General features: G+C 41.7%; 1 protein-coding gene and 1 long non-coding RNA gene across 2 annotated transcripts in view; one reads left to right on the top strand and one right to left on the bottom strand.

Annotated features, from left to right (window-relative positions):
* Positions 1–17,138, bottom strand: part of LOC137326643 (uncharacterized) — a 135,136-nt gene that overhangs the window by 19,518 nt on the left and 98,480 nt on the right. The window lies entirely within an intron of this gene.
* rin3 (Ras and Rab interactor 3) overlaps positions 1–17,138 on the top strand; it is a 91,222-nt gene that overhangs the window by 10,225 nt on the left and 63,859 nt on the right. The window contains exon 3 of the mRNA XM_067991932.1: positions 9,963–10,077. Coding sequence (XP_067848033.1) covers positions 9,963–10,077 — 115 coding nt within the window. The remainder of the gene's footprint in view (positions 1–9,962; positions 10,078–17,138) is intronic.

A 17,138-nucleotide genomic window follows, 5' to 3' on the forward strand; every position in this document is an offset into this window, starting at 1 on the left:
GGACAGCTCTCTGTATGGCGGTTCAATGGGCAGCTCTCTGCATGGCAGTTCAATGGGCAGCTCTCTGCATGGCAGTTCAATGGGCAGCTCTCTGCATGGCAGTTCAATGGGCAGCTCTCTGTATGGCGGTTCAATGGACAGCTCTCTGTATGGCGGTTCAATGGGCAGCTCTCTGTATTACAGTTCAATGGGCAGCTCTCTGTATGGCGGTTCAATGGACAGCTCTCTGTATGGCGGTTCAATGGACAGCTCTCTGTATTACAGTTCAATGGACAGCTCTCTGTATGGCGGTTCAATGGACAGCTCTCTGTATGGCGGTTCAATGGGCAGCTCTCTGTATGGCGGTTCAATGGGCAGCTCTCTGTATTACAGTTCAATGGGCAGCTCTCTGCATGGCAGTTCAATGGGCAGCTCTCTGCATGGCAGTTCAATGGGCAGCTCTCTGTATTACAGTTCAATGGGCAGCTCTCTGCATGGCAGTTCAATGGGCAGCTCTCTGCATGGCAGTTCAATGGGCAGCTCTCTGTATGGCGGTTCAATGGGCAGCTCTCTGCATGGCAGTTCAATGGACAGCTCTCTGTATGGCGGTTCAATGGACAGCTCTCTGTATGGCGGTTCAATGGGCAGCTCTCTGTATTACAGTTCAATGGGCAGCTCTCTGTATTACGGTTCAATGGGCAGCTCTCTGTATTACGGTTCAATGGTCAGCTCTCTGTATGGCGGTTCAATGGACAGCTCTCTGTATTACGGTTCAATGGGCAGCTCTCTATTACGGTTCAATGGGCAGCTCTCTGTATTACGGTTCAATGGGCAGCTCTCTGTATTACGGTTCAATGGACAGCTCTCTGTATAGCAGTTCGATCTGTAATTCTCAGTATGGCTGCTCTATGGGCAGTTCCACATTACAGCTGTCATTGGGTTAGCTCCATCGATGTGGTTTTTATTTAATTTTTGCCGACACACTCATGTCCGACACCATATTTGTGTTCACATGCAGACAATTAAAAATATATATATTTTGATTTCAGGGAACTGAGAATGGAAAGTTTGCAGAATTTGATAGAGGTAGTGGCTGTTACTGGTGGTGAGAAAATTTGGTTGCCATTTGACCGTCTGTTTATATTGAATGAAGGAGCACTTACCCTGCAACAATTAAAATTGGTTTGGCCATTTTTCAGACCCAATCTGACCTCAGTTTGATAATATAAACAAGATAGTAGATCAAGTACATGTATCATAATAGATAATGTTTACTTCAAAAAAGGATGTGGAGATGCCGGTGATGGACTGGGGTTGACAATTGTAAACAATTTTACAACACCAAGTTATAGTCCAGCAATTTTATTTTAAATTCACAAGCTTTCGGAGACTTCCTCCTTCGTCAGGTAAATGATATTTACCTGACGAAGGAGGAAGCCTCCGAAAGCTTGTGAATTTAAAATAAAATTGCTGGACTATAACTTGGTGTTGTAAAATTGTTTACAATTCAAAAAAGGAAGCCAACATAATAGGAGAGGGAATGCACACAAGTGGGGATAAGACTTTTTCTCTGTGTAGAAATCAATCTGCCAATAATCTGAGTAAACAGGATGTGTAGTGCAGAAAGGAAATATAAAAATTAACTAGCAATTTGTGTGAATAGAAAATAATGGAAACCTAGACGTCTAATCAAAGAATTGAAATAAATTGTAATCAGTCAGAGGAAAAATCCAGTATTTGAGGTTCAATCCCCATTCTGTGTTGAATTAGCTGATTTTGGCCAGAATGAGTTCCACAATCGGCATTAGCGTGAACTGGCTGGGCCAGATTTCCCACTCCTGATTACTATCCACTGACCTGTGTGTGTGTGTGTGTGTGTGAATTGCTCTCTGCTGTTGTATAGCCCATTGAGACTTATCGCCAAGGCTCATACATGAATAATGGCCACTTGGGAGAGGTACCAGAGGACACCTTGGTGCAAAATACACATCTGTTTAATATCAAGCTGAGCATTTGTATGATGCACAATGGTTATGTGATTCAATGAGGATGAATGGCCACACACCCAATCAATTATTAAAGTACCCTCCCCCTTCCAGATTGGCCGAGGTGTAACATAATCTTTAATCATGGTATAATCGTCTTTCAGAACCTCTGCCCCCTTGATGGTAAGCATTTGAAGATTAAGGGGCTGAAATTCTGGGGCCAAGAACTGAACCCAGCCAGAGTCAGCACCTTCAGGAGAGGGAGAGGGGGAAACCAGTGGAAGAAAGGCCATAATTTGGGGCAGAACCTTGATCTGCTGGGTTTCCACCTCACATAACTTACCTCAGAATTTTCGATCAACAAGAAGGAAGCTGAGTCTTCTGATCGCCACCTCCCAACATCCACAGACAGCTTTGGGGACATAGGTGTTGGATTACTCTGGGAATTCTGCCCATTATGCGCTCCTTAGGCCTGGTGGGAGTGACAGAGAGCTGATGTGAGTTCTGTACAGGGCCTTCCAAAAGCTCCACAAACACTTTTCAGCGAAGGTAATTGAATCCCAGATTACCTTTAGAAGGGAGGCTGTGGTTTCCTTTCAGAGTGACAAATAAATTGCACTGACCTCGTCAGCCTGATAAGGGTCTCTGGCTGCCCATTGGAGCAGCAGGGCGCCACTCATATTTCCCACAAGACAGTCGGGGTGAATCTACTGCACTTGTACATGGGCCGGCCGCCCCAATTATTTAAATGACTTTGTCTCCGGAACTTGGGGTAGGGTCCACATCCCCTCCTGCAGGTGGCTGAGAGTCTCGTTCTACCACAGTTCTGGCAGTGAAAATGGACCCCAGACTTTTTCCTCAGCTCAGTATCAAAATGGTGTGATACCACCACAGTTGGTTCACATCCAAGGTAAGCATTATTAGTGTAAATACAATCAAGTAATGAGGGTAGCAAGGTGAAGTTGAATGTGCTTCTACCATCTTTAGTAACAGCACCATTGCTAATGAAATGGGATGCTCTATTTTCACATCTCTAAATAGAACGCATGCCACACATTGTGGTACTGATGCTATTTAATGAGTGTGGCCATTCTAACATTTTGTTCCTTTTTTAATTCCTGTGTGTGTGTGTGTGTCTGTGAGATAGATAGATATGGCAGGTTTATTTAGGGCCAATTCTTTTTCTTCTCTGTCCCATATCTTGACAGAGAATACTTCTGTTATGTACTTTGTATCAAAGATGAGTAAGATCACTGTGATTACAGAATTGGGAAATTGTGGAATCGAAGGAACTAAAACGAACATGACTGCACAAAATACAAAATAGAAAAGACATAAAAATTAGAAGCAGGCTGTTTTTCCTATTTTTATATATTTATGAATAATGTTCATTTTAAGGCACAAAACACCTGTGAGTTTGACATACCCCTTGCCAAACTGAAACTGCATTCTCTTCACTAAAAATCCATATTTTTATTCCATTATTTTTATGCTTTGACTTTTGCGAGATATGGTGGTGTGCCTTCCCACCCCATTTTCCTCAGAACACTGCTCTGGGACTACTCGAAAACAGGAAGATTCGCAGAGGAAAACTTCAGGTCACAGTGCCTCAGGAATTCAGCCAAGTCCCTAAAAGGTTACAAATGTGAGGCTAAAGGAATCCTCCCCACACCATATTGTAGACATTTAGTTGCAGAAGCAGAGCTGCTAGGCTGAAGGAAAAAGATCCTTGCTGTTAAATGAAATAAAAACAGAAAATGCTGGAAATACACAGCAAGTCAGGCAGCATCTGTGGAGAAAGAAACAGAGTTAATGTTTCAGGTCAAAGACCCTTCGTCAGAAGTTGAAGATTAAACAGTTTTTTAAGTAAGTACAGGGCCATGGGAAGTGGGGGGAGGGGAGGAAAGAACAAAAGAGAAGGTCTGTGATAGAATGGAATGCAGGAATGATTAAGTGACAAAAGGGATGATGGTGCAAGGCAAAGAGAATGGTAATGGGACAAGTAAAGAAACAAAGGATGGGCCGGAGGAGCTGTAAATAGCAACATCAGAACCATTAGCAGCACTGGCTATCCAGAAAAAATGGGAGCAGTGGTTATGATCTGAAGTTACTAAAATCAATGTTGAGACCGGAAGCTCCCCATCCCACTCCCACTCTGACCTCTCTGTCCTCAGCCTCTTACACTGTTCCAATGAAGCTCAACGGAAGCTCGAGGAACAGCATCTCATCTTTCGATTAGGCACATTACAACCTTCTGGACTCAACATTGATTTTAATAATTTCAGAATCTAAAACTGATACTGGGAGCTTGTTTTAGTATATTACTCTCCCCAGACTCGTCAAGTTGTTAAGTAAAATGCCTTTATTAGTGTCACTAGCTGTGATTGTTTCACACATCCTGCAGTAGATAGCATAGTGCATTATACATGACATGCTGTAACAACTATTATTTCTGTTGATCTATATATTCCACAGGGCATGTCAACAAAGGAAAGAGGAACATAGGAACAGGAGTTGGCCATTCAGCCCCTCGAGCCCACTCTGCCATTTGATAGGATCATGGCTGATCTGTGATCTAACTCCATATACCTGCCTTTGGCCCATATCCCTTAATACCTTTGGTTGCCAAAAAGCTATCTATCTCAGATTTAAATTTAGCAATTGAGCTAGTATCAATTGCTGTTTGCGGAAGAGAGTTCCAAACTTCTACCACCCTTTGTGTGTAGAAGTGCTTTCTAATCTCACTCCTGAAAGGTCTGCCTCTAATTTTTAGACTGTGCCCCCTACTCCTAGAATCCCCAACCAGCGGAAATAGTTTCTCTCTATCCACCCTATCTGTTCCTCTTAATATCTTATAAACTTCGATCAGATCACCCCTTAATCTTCAAAACTCTAGAGAATACAACCCCAATTTGTGTAATCCCTCCTCGTAACTTAACCCTTGAAGTCCAGGTATCATTCTAGTAAACCTACACAGCACTCCCTCCAAGGCCAATATGTCCTTCCGAAGGTGCGGTGCCCAGAACTGCTCACAGTACTCCAGGTGCGATCTAACCAGGGTTTTGTATAGCTGCAGCATAACTTCTGCCCCCTTGTACTCTTGTCCTCTAGATATAAAGGCCAGCATTCCATTAACCTTATTGATTATTTTCTGCACCTGTTCATGACGCTTCAATGATCTATGTACCTGAACCCCTAAGTCCCTTTGGACATCCACAGTTTTTAACTTTTTACCATTTAGGAAGTACCCTGTTCTATCCTTTTTTGGTCCAAAGTGGATGACCTCACATTTGTCTACATTGAATTCCATTTGCCACAGTTTTGCCCATTCACCGAATCTATCAATATCCCTTTGTAATTTTATGTTTTCATCTACACTGCTTACAATGCCACCAATCTTTGCGTCATCGGCAAACTTAGATATGAGACTTTCTCTGCCTTCATCTAAGTCGTTAATAAATATTGTGAATAATTGAGGCCCCAAGACAGATCCCTGCAGGACTCCACTAGTCACATCCTGCCAATGTGAGCACCTACCCATTATCCCTTCTCCCTGTCGCCTTTCGCTCAACCAACATCCTAACCAAGTCCGTACTTTTCCCTCAATTCCATGGGCTTCTATCTTAACTAACAGTCTCTTATGTGGGACTTTATCAAATGCCTTCTGGAATTCCATATAAATAACTTCCATTGACATTCCCCTGTCCACTACTTTAGTCACCTCTTCAAAAAATTCAATCAGGTTTGTCAGGCACGACCTACCTTTCACAAATCCATGCTGGCTCTCTCTGATTAACTGAAAATTTTCGAGGTGTTCAGTCACCCTCTCTTTAATTATGGACTCCAGCATTTTCCCCACAACAGATGTTAGGCTAACTGGTCTATAATTCCTTGGTTTCCCTTTCTCTCCTTTCTTAAAAAGCAGAGTTACATGTGCAATTTTCCAATCTAGAGGGACGGTTCCTGAATCTAGAGAACTTTGAAAGATTATAGTTAGGGCATCTGCAATGTGCTCACCTACTTCCTTTAAAACCCTGGGATGGAAACCATCTGGTGCTGGGGATTTGTCACTCTTTAGTGCTCTAATGTTCTTCATTGCTGTTGTTTATCATAAGTCAATAACAAACAACTGAAATTGATTCCAGTTCAAACAATGAACGGACATATCATTGAGCCAGCCACTATTGGCATGGTGATGCACATTGGGTCAGCCACTTAGATTGTAGTCATTTAACACCACATAATACTGCAGCATCTCAGCTGATAGCTGGGACACTGACATACATGTTGCCCCACAAATGTGATCCTAGCAATCTTTGATTCATTTTGTATGGCAACATCACTTACCATGAAGGACACTGAATCCACATTCAGCCATGATGTCACACCAGTTCATCATGATTGATCAAACATTCAGTTACATTCAATCATTTCAACAATGTTACATGCTTCAGTATCAAGGATGATTGAGACTGTCCTAATAATCTGTATCTAATTTAATTTGATCAGTTTCATAGATTAGCCTTGTATTCCCTTGAGTATAGAACATTAATGGGTGATCTAATTGAGGTGTTTAAGATGATTAAAGGATTTGATAGGATGGATAAAGAGAAACTATTTCCTCTGGTGGGGGAGTCCAGAATAAGGGGGCATAACCCTAAAATTAGAGCTAGGCCGCACAGGGGTGATGTCAGGAAGCAGAAAGGGCAGGGGAAATCTGGAACTCTCTCTCCCAAAAAACTGTTGAGGCTAGGTCAATTGAAAATTTCCAAACTGAGAGTGACAGATTTTTGTTAGGTAACAGTATTAAGGGATATGGAACCAAGGCGGGTAAATGGATTTGAAATACATATCAGCCATGATCTAATTGAATGGCAGAACAGGCTCGAGGGGCTGAATAGCCTTCTCCTGTTCCTAAGTTCCTATCACAACTGCTTTTGAGTAAGATGGCTCCACATGTGGGTTTTGGTAAATTAAAAAGAAAGTACATTCTATTGAACTGCTCTTCATCCTAAATGTTATAGATATATATCTGTATGCTTGATGCTATCTCTCAGCATCTCTTTTTACCTTAGTTATTCATTAGTGTTGCTGGTTAAAGGCAACCCAGAAACAAAAATTCCAATCCTGTGAAATAATCAACAGGGACAATTAACTTTGGGTGAGAATTGGGCCCCAAACTATTTGTTTCAAGTCCATAGCCTTTGAAACCCTAGAGATCATACAGCATTAGCAATAAGAAGGACTGGGGTGTAAGTGAAAATCTCTCACTGGATGCTGTGACAAATATTCTACCTCGGCAGAATCATATCACTTTTGGAAAGGCCTTTCAGACAAAGATTTTGAATCAAAATATATTTAATATAATTTGAATATTGGATAATAATCATGATTATAATAAGTGATAAGACACATTCAGGGATCTGACATCCTTGTATTATCAATTTAGAGTTTTAACAGGGGGGAAAGGAAAAATCACTCCAAAAAGTTATTTGATTAAACTAGTGATTTTTACATTATAAATGGAGGTGCATAGTCTCTTGAATGAATAAAGGGGTCAGGGCATGGTCTTGTTCAAAGCAATTGTAATATGTTGTGCATGTTGTTTATTGTATCATGTTCTTCAGCCTCTCTGCTCTCTACTACTTCCTGTCTTCTTCATCTAATTCACCACTGCTGACACAAAACCTGGAATGCTATCTAGTAAAGCTACTGGAATGGATGGCCCCAGTACTAAACATCACCACAACCTGTCCTTTTCTTTTAAGATGTTAAACTGCATTTCAGCATTGATAATGCTAAAATGCAGTATTGTCTAAACAGTTTACAGGACCTCTTATCAAAATAATGTCCTTTTATAGAAAGCTCTAATTTTCATTTTACTTGACTAGCGAACCTCCTCTTATAAAACAACAACTGCTATAAAACTATGAACCCACACTAAATCTAAGGGCCTCATTATTGGGGAATCCCTGGTGACACCCATTATTCCAGAGCAGTATCAGCCCAGAATTACCTATGGTTAGTTTTCCTCTTCTGTTCCCTGTATCATGATATACTTAAGGAATTATGTGGTATCCACTCAAAACACACAGGCAAAACCATCTTAAGTGATATTTTACATAGGTATATGTGAAGGCACACTGATGCAGATAGACAATGTTTAGTCTGACGTACTGGAAGAGAAATACACAGACACAGATAAACAGACAGATGCAGACAAGCACAGGATTAAAGAGACACACACAAGCAAGATAAACAGAGCCACACATGCACGTACACACACACACACACACACACACACACAGAAAAACACCCCCTTACCCCACAAACACAAAGAAAAGCAGACAGAACACAAACCCAGGACCAGACATACACCAACAGACACAGGGATCCACAATCAAAATGTTACAGATTTTAATCTTTCGTTGTGAAATTGATGCTTTATACAATGCTATAATAAACATCATTTTATTTACATTAACATACTATTTACAGTTTGCTCTCGACCACTGTGTTATTCTTCCAAGTGATTTTAAAGTACTGGCAAGGATCACACAGTGATTGTCTCAGACAGTCTTCTCTCTGTTTGAGTATAACAGGCACTACATATAGCTGGCACAGCTGTTTCCAAAATTTCTGAAATACAAAAATAATAATCAACAGGGATTTATAAGTTTATATTAAACTTGAGGTGGGGAGTGCATGAGCCCACATTATTGTAGTTTCATTAAAATTTAACTGGTTAGCTTCTACTCTTGTTTTGTGTGACCCTATAAACTGCCACAATTGAAAAGTAAACAGGTTGTGTCTATTTGAGTAGATTTTTCCTTCCCCCTTCGATCTGTTTTAAATGCCATTCATCTGTAATTATTTCCAGTTCTGATGTGGGCCTATACCTGAATTGTTGTCAGCGGTGGCACTCTCACCTCTGAGTCAGAGGGTCGCCGATTCAAGCTCCACTCCAGAATTTGAGCATGTAATCTGGGCTGACATTTCAGTGCAGTACTGAGGGAGTGCTACACTGTCGGAGGTGTCCTCTTTCAGATGAGGTGTTAAATTAAGGCTCCAACTGCCCTCTCAGGTGGATATAAAATCCCATCGCGCTATTCAAAAAAGAGCAGGAGAACTCTCTTGGTGTCCTGACCAACATTTATCCTCAACCAACACCACTAAAACAGATTATCTGGTCATTTATCTCAATACTGTTTGTGGAATCTTGCTGTGCACAAATTAGCTGCCACATTTCTCCACGTTACTACAATGTCTAAACTTGAAAATGTCTTAATTGGCTGTGAAGTGCTTTGGGATGTCCTGAGGCTCTGAAAAGCATTATACAAATGCAAATTCATTCAATCAAGCTATCTATCGATCTACATTGTCTCTCCACAGATGTGTACTGACCTGCTGAGTGCTTTCAGTATTGTCTGTTTATATGTCAAAACTATTATTGATCAGATTATATGCTTTCACATTCCAATGGCTTAAGAGTTTTTTTTAAAAGAACCTCTACAGAACTTTACTTACTGTACATGGACCTGGTCGCCCTCCCACCTTTGTCACACCCACAAAGTTCACATAGAAAATCTAAATTGCGTGCTTTGTACTCAGTTTAAAACAAAATAGGTGTTATCTGTGATGGTCATGCTCCATTTTTAGTGCAATAATGCATAGCCCTCTCATGCACAGCCAACTCACCACTGAACAGATAGAAATTGTTTATTCATAATTATGCTATTCATCTGACCCTTTAAAGTTACGGTTAGTGATACCACGATTCCCATTGTTAGACTTAAATATTAAATGGACAATGCTTTCACATTCCAATGGCAGGTACACAAATAGCTACTTTTATGGTTTTTTTAACTGGTAGTGTTTGATGTACAAATATATCTCTTTGCTTGCTTGGGTATTAAGTGTGCATTATTTCTGAGTCCTCTTATTGCCTGTAACCTAGTTTGATTAATACAATTTAGCATAATTCATTCATATTTACAGACATTCATAATGAGGAAAGATTGCACCCTTACAAACATGGTGCTTTCGGTGAATTTTCCTGGCCTCGATGGAACCTCTAACATCCATGACTACTCAGTAAAGGAGGAAAAATCGAGTGAGTTCTTTTTTCCTTTTCTTAATCTATTCAGGTTGCTTTCTGTGATAGATATAGATGACTTGATCTTTCCCTTATCGCGTTAAAAGATCTGATCTGTACAGCAACTAACTAACCACAAACATTTCACAGTTCAGCACAGTGAATGTGTTAATTATAGAACCCACCGGTAATAGTATTCCACTATCGCCATGTGTTGTATCAATTTTAACTTTGTAATATCGATTTTCATCCAGTCAGAACAAAAAAGCTTTAACTTAATTTTCCAAATCAAATATCAAATAAAGTTGCCATGTTTTATATATACTAGTGGATGTCCAGTTGTATTACTCATGGTAAGTCAAATAATATGTTGTTTTATAACGGCCACATTATACCATGTGATGTATGATGCATTATTCTGCTGCTAAGGTAAAGCTGCATCCCATTAAGACCACAATGTTTAATTGCTGTTAAGTAATCACAGGGTTAGGTGAGAGATCAATTGCTCTTCAGGCTGTGAGTCTCAACCTTGACTTTCTTTCTCTTTTTAAAAAAAATGATAGTTAAGGACACTCGGCTTGCAGGGATTCCAGCTCCTCTGTCAAAAGATGGCCTTTGTTTCATTCCACTTATTTTTCAAGTGTGACAATTCCATAAATATATTTTAAAAAAAATATGCCATGAATGATTATTTAAATGACAATGATGATGATGTCTGTCTACTTGTCCCCTGTAAGAGTACCAAGCCCCCTTGAGTTTCAAACACCCAGCTTGATAATGAGCTATCCTGGGGAAAATAAGTGGAGAAATGGTTGGAAAATATAAAAGATAACTCTCGAGAAAACTCAGTGATATATGTCACTATTCGCGATATACAAAGCCTATACATTGCAAGCCATTTTTAACACACTGCTTTGTGCATGGCTGTTCTGTCCATTACAAATGACTGTCTGATATATCAAGTGTTTACTGGGAAGCCCCAAAATCATCTGATACTGTAACCAGTTGATCTTTTAAGTTGATAGCTCTGGTGAGATATGGAGCTATCAACTGTTCAAATACACTACTGTGCTGGTGATCGGGGCACATGTTGGATGTAACAAAAGTTGGTTACTGTCCCAATTAGTGTTACACTCAGGCACCAAAGCTTTTTCAAAGAGGTAGGTTTTATAAAATCATCAGCTCCATAGCGCAGATCTTGGTGGAGCTGCTGCAGATAACCAGAGAGAAAGCACCAGCCCTGGAAAAACATTAGAAAAATGAAAATTAACGCATTATGCCTGCTCAAGATGGGTGTCTAAATATAGAGGAAATAATGCTGTGCCTTACTTACATACATAGTAATAGATTATAATATTGAAGCTCTTGCACATTAAATAGCACATTGCGGGAAACGGGTGGAGATGCCACAAAAGGGTCTCTTGTCTAATTTCCTGTCCCCCACTCACATATATTGCAATCCCAGCCAAAAAAAATGCCATACCATCTAAGCCCAGATATTGTATCATAAAGGGAGAACCGTGAAAGAAGTGTTTCTTGCTGTTCTTCTTCCTTCTGTGAAGCTCACCAAGTACCCAACTGGTGGCCTGAATACAATGCAACTAATCGGAGGAGTATTTGCCGATCTATGAGCACATGATTGGCCTACATTGCTGCTAGTTCCAAACACTGGCCTGCAGTGCCTTGGCATGACTTTCCTTTATCTAGAAAGGCAGCTCCTAATGCTGTAATGCATACCTATTAAATGGTGAACAAGCACATTCTAGTAACTTGTAGATACACCAATAACGACAGCCTTCAACACAGACTTGCCAAACCAGAACACAGATTTCAATCCTCTTCGAGTAAATTGACAGATGAGAAAATACTAACTATTCAACAGTAAAATAACCATGTGTGGGATATTGGTTAATATGTGGATTTCGTATGAATTTTTTTTCCCACTATTTTATAAAAAGCATTGACACTTTTATTTTAAACAGTTAGTGCCATCATTAAATGTGTTCGTTATAGTACACAATGTGATTTCAACTGTTTCAATGATGAAGTGAAGAGTGCAAATGAAGAACAAAATAGTATAAAAATGGCAAAACTCCTGATGTGAAGAGCCTGTAGCAAGGGCAGGGACACATCAGGCATATTCATACACCTTTCTGACATGAAACAGAACCACATTCCAACCCGTTCTTCCAAGTTTCATATCACTTCTGTATATGACTTGATGCTGACATTGGAGTTGTGGTTATACATAAATGATCTTTTGAACTTATGTCAGTGCCCTGCTCTCTGTCACAGTTAAAGGAATAGAAACACATCAAAGGGGCTTGCCTCATGCAGCTTGCAGGCATCTGTGAGTTTTTTACATTTCTTTTTTGGTTCCAATTTGCTATATAAATGCACTGCTGTTACTGAATTTGATCTCTCCCCCTATAAACATTTAATTACAACCACTAAAGATTGTTTCTACTTCATCAATGTCTAAATGGTGTGTGATCACCACAAAAGGATAATGCAAGTCTGCCATGACACCATCTTTCTGCGACATTCATCCATCCCTCCCATTAGCAAAGAAGTGGTGAGTGTGTGTTTGTAATGGGACTGAGAAGTGGTCTAGTGTGCCCTCATGCTGGGTAGTGAAGGAAGTGATGAAGGGAAGGGAGTTGTAGAGAGTGCAGTGAGGGGGAGGAGGAAACATAGAAACATAGAAAATAGGAGCAGGAATAGGCCATTCGGCCCTTCGATCCTGCTCCGCCATTCAATATTATCATGGCTAATCCTCTATCTCAATACCATATTCCCGCTTTCTCCCCATACCCCTTGATGCCTTTTGTGTCAAGAAATCTATCTAGCTCCTTCTTAAATATATTCAGTGACTTGGTCTCCACAGCCTTCTGTGGTAGAGAATTCCACAGGTTCACCACCCCCTGAGTGAAGAAATTTCTCCTCATCTCCGTCCTAAATGTCCTACCCCGTATCCTTAGACGGACCATTACCATGTGTTATTGATAGATATGGAGAAATGAAGAACTGTATTCACCCTTGCTAGTCTTGAGATGTCACTGAAGCGCTTCCTGCACTGCATCCAGGTCCTGGGGATGATGCTCCTGAACCTGATAATCTCAGCAATGTATCTCCATGTCTGGTGCACTTGGTGTTTTGGGATCCTCCTCCCACCGTCTGGAAGAAAACTTTCCTCCTTGCCCTGACCTCTTCTAGCGAGACCTCCAGAGAGGCTTCAGAGAACTGGGGGTTGCGTGCGACTCATTTTGAGGCTCTTTCTTCCTGCAGCCAATTTGCACACAGCAAGATCCAACAAACAGCAATGTGATAATGACTAGGTAATATGATTTTTTTTTAGTGGTGTTGGTTGAGGGATAAATGTTGGCCAGGACACCGGAGAGAACTCCACTGCTCTTCTTCAAATAGTGCCATGGGATCTTTTATCATCCATCTGAGAGGGCAGACAAGGCCTTGGCTTGACGTCTCATCCAAAAGACAGCAACTCCGACAGTGTAACAGTACTGCACTGGAGTGTCAGCCTAGATTATGTGCTCAAATCCTGGAGTGGGTCTAAAACCCACGACCTTCTGATTCAGAGGCGACAATGCTACCGCTGGGTCAAGATAACACCTTGCATTGCAGATTAAATCTACGTCTGGAGAGATGATGTCACTGATAATGACCAGCACCAGGTGACAGACTTGGCTTGTGTTGTTTTTATTCTCCACTGAAGGACTGTCCTATACAAGCCATTTCTGCAAAGCATTCTTAAGCAATGTCTTGAGCCTTTCCTTGACACAAAATAAGTTACAGGGTCACTCTATCTTTGATAGATCACTCGTTTTATGTCATTCTGCTGTAGTGCACCAGAAAAGGGCTGTTACATTACAACAAAGGATTAGTTGTCTCTGCCAAGTTAACTTTGCTTGTATTTATCAGTCAAATGAAGTAGCTGAAGTATTTCTAGCTTATTAACAAAAAAGCAACCCAGACTTCTAATTCAACATTTGTAAATGGGTAAACTTTTGTCTGCTAATTGGTCTTGTTTCTGTAATTGCAAAAGGAATAACAAAAAACCACTATGCAAAAATTACGAGTCACAAAAGCAAACGGAACAAGAATAAAAAAGGAAAAAGTCAGTTCCTTCCTTAAAAATAAAATTTATACTTAGTTCGATTCTCAGTGACCACTGTTGAGTTACCATGACAACAAATACGGATGTTCTAACAGTGTGAAAACCACAGTACAAAACCAGTAATGAGGGTTCAAGTTATACTAAAGAAAATTGTTTGTAAAGTTGTGCTTTACTGAAAGAAAATTAAGCGCATTAAAAGTTCCCTTTTGTTCGTGTTGCTCTGGTGCTGCCAATAGTTTTATTTCTCCTTTCTATTTATTCCTCTCTACATCCATGGGAAACGGCCTTGCGTGAGATATGTCAGTCTGAGTCAGAGTATACCCTGCAATGTAGTAGCCAAACTGTGACGTTCACAAACCACATGCCAACACACATTGCTGACAACCAGTTTCGTGCAGAGTAAGCTGATGCTAGTGTGGGCTCCCCTCTACAATTCAAGGTTAAATCACTCACCTAATGCTGGGACTAGGAACTTAGGAACATAGGAACAGGAGTAGGCCATTCAGCCCCTCAAGCCTGTTTCGCCATTCAGTTAGATCATGGCTGATCTGTATCTTAACTCCACCCACCTGCTTTGGTTCCTTAACCCTTAATACCCTTGCCTAACAAAAATCTATCAATCTCAGTTTTGTAATTTTCAATTGACCTAGCCTCAACAGCTTTTTGGGGGAGAGAGTTCCAGATTTCCACTACCCCTTGTGTGAAGAAGTGCTTCCTGACATCACCCCTGAACGGCCTAGCTCTAATTTTAAGTTAGGCCCCCTTATACTGGACTCCCCTACCAGAGGAAATAGTTTCACTCTATCTACCCTATCAAATCCTTTAGTCATCTTAAACACCTCAATTAGATCACCTCTTAATCTATATTAGGGGGACACAAAAGTAGACAGAGTCCACCATCATTTATTATGGAACTCAGCGCCTGACCTGATTCTGTAGCAAAATGATCTGAGACTTACTGGAGAGGGGACAGTTTCACATCACTTCAGTTTGACATTGCATGAAGTGTTGACTCCAGTGCAATATCAAATCTGGTTTACAAATTATTCAGGTATCCATTGGATCACTTGGGCACTTTTTAAACCTACTTTACCTCAACTTAAATATAATGGCCTAGAATTTGATTGCAGCGCCCATTTTTCGAGCACTAAACGGCCTCCTAAGCTAGAAGCACACGCACATTTCCAGCTGGAAGTGCGCCACCCGCCATTTTGGATTGTGCTTTTGCGCTGGCATCAGGAGGGCAGGCCGGAGTATTTAAAGTAATGAATACTTTATTTAAATTAGAGTCCTGCACTTCTTCCACAACCCTTTTCTGATTTTGGAATCGGCCAGCAATACGTGGCACTAACCAGCAGGAAGGTACCCTCACCACTGCTATTTAAAGGGATCATGCAGAACTTACAAGTTAGATGCTGGTTTGTCATTTCAGGCTGCTGGTTAACTTCTGGGTGTTTCTTGGTGTGTTTTATCACTCTGGAAAGTTCACTTTGTCTGCAAAGAACAAGATTTTGCTGGTGTTGTTTGCTGCCTGATAAATAGTTTGACTAGAGTCATGGGTGGTTTCAAAGGGCTGCCTTCGGGCTGATGGATGAGGGGAAGATAGCAGAGAGCAGGAGCAGGGCACTGCGCAGGAGGCCGTGCCCACAGCGGGTATTCAGGGAGCATTTCTCCTACATTAACTTTACTGAGAAGCAATATCTGAGGTGCCTTCGCTTCACAAAAGAGGAGCTATGCCACCTGCTGCAGCCACAACTCGAGCCTTGCACCAGGGCATGGACAGCACTGCCTGTGGCTTCTGCAGGTGACATCAGCAACATCTCACAGATTGCAGTCCACCGCTGTGTCAGGGAGGTCACTGAGGCTCTCTACAACAGGAGGAACACTAACATTTCCTTCCCTATGGACAGAGTGAAGCAGGAGGAGAGAGCACTAGGTTTTGCCCGCATGGCAGGCTTCCCCAGGGCGCAAGGTGCCATAGACTGCATCCACATTGCTCTGCATGCTCACTATCACCAGCCTGGATTCCACTCCATCAACGTAGAGCTGGTTTGCGACTGCAGGCAGCACATCCTGCAGGTCTGTGCCCGCTATCCCGACAGCAGTCATGATTCTTTCATCCTGCTCCAGTCCTCTGTGCCACCTTTATTCCAACCAGGCCGTCAGGCTACAGGCTGGTTACTGAACAACAAGAGATATCCCCTCCGGACATGGCTCATGACTCCTGTCATGAACCCGGGCACAGCTACAGAGCTGGCCACCAACCAGAGCCATTCCGCCATGAGAAACGTGATCGAGCAAACAATCGGTGTGCTCAAGCAATGTTTCCGCTGCTTGGTCCGTTCCGGAGGAGTTTTGCCGTACACCCCTGAGCGTGTATCCAGATTAACGGTCATCTGCTGCATGCTTCACAACTTTATCATCACCTGGGGATTGGGAAGAGCAGGAGGAGCATGAAGAGGAGGAAAAGCAGGAGCGGCTTCGGCCACTCATACCGCTAGCTGGAAGAGCTCTCAGAGCCCAGCTCATCGAAGAGCACTTCACCTAAATCATCCCTCCCACCCCCAATACACCAACAGTCCCACAATCCTTACCACTGTACTTACTACCACCTTCAGTCCAGCTTTATGGGTCTTGCCCTCACTTCACTACAAAGATAAACACCAACATCAAATCCAGAACAAAAATAACTCAAACAACTATCAAACAATTCAATTTCATCTCTATCTAACAGTTGACAGAAATAATTACCCTTGTGCCAGTCTTGTGTGCTCCTACAAGTTGCTTCCCCAGTGGCTTGGGAGATGGAAGACTGCTGAGATTCTATTGAGGGACACTTCAGATGGCTTTGGTAGGTGACCTCAAACAGCTGTGGGCCTTGAGGGCCCAACTGCAGCATCTCAGTTTGGGCTGCTGGAGCAGTCTGGCCCAGCTGGCTGTGTGG

Source organism: Heptranchias perlo, chromosome 10 (assembly GCF_035084215.1).
Source record: "Heptranchias perlo isolate sHepPer1 chromosome 10, sHepPer1.hap1, whole genome shotgun sequence".
In the NCBI taxonomy this organism is placed as follows: domain Eukaryota; kingdom Metazoa; phylum Chordata; class Chondrichthyes; order Hexanchiformes; family Hexanchidae; genus Heptranchias; species Heptranchias perlo.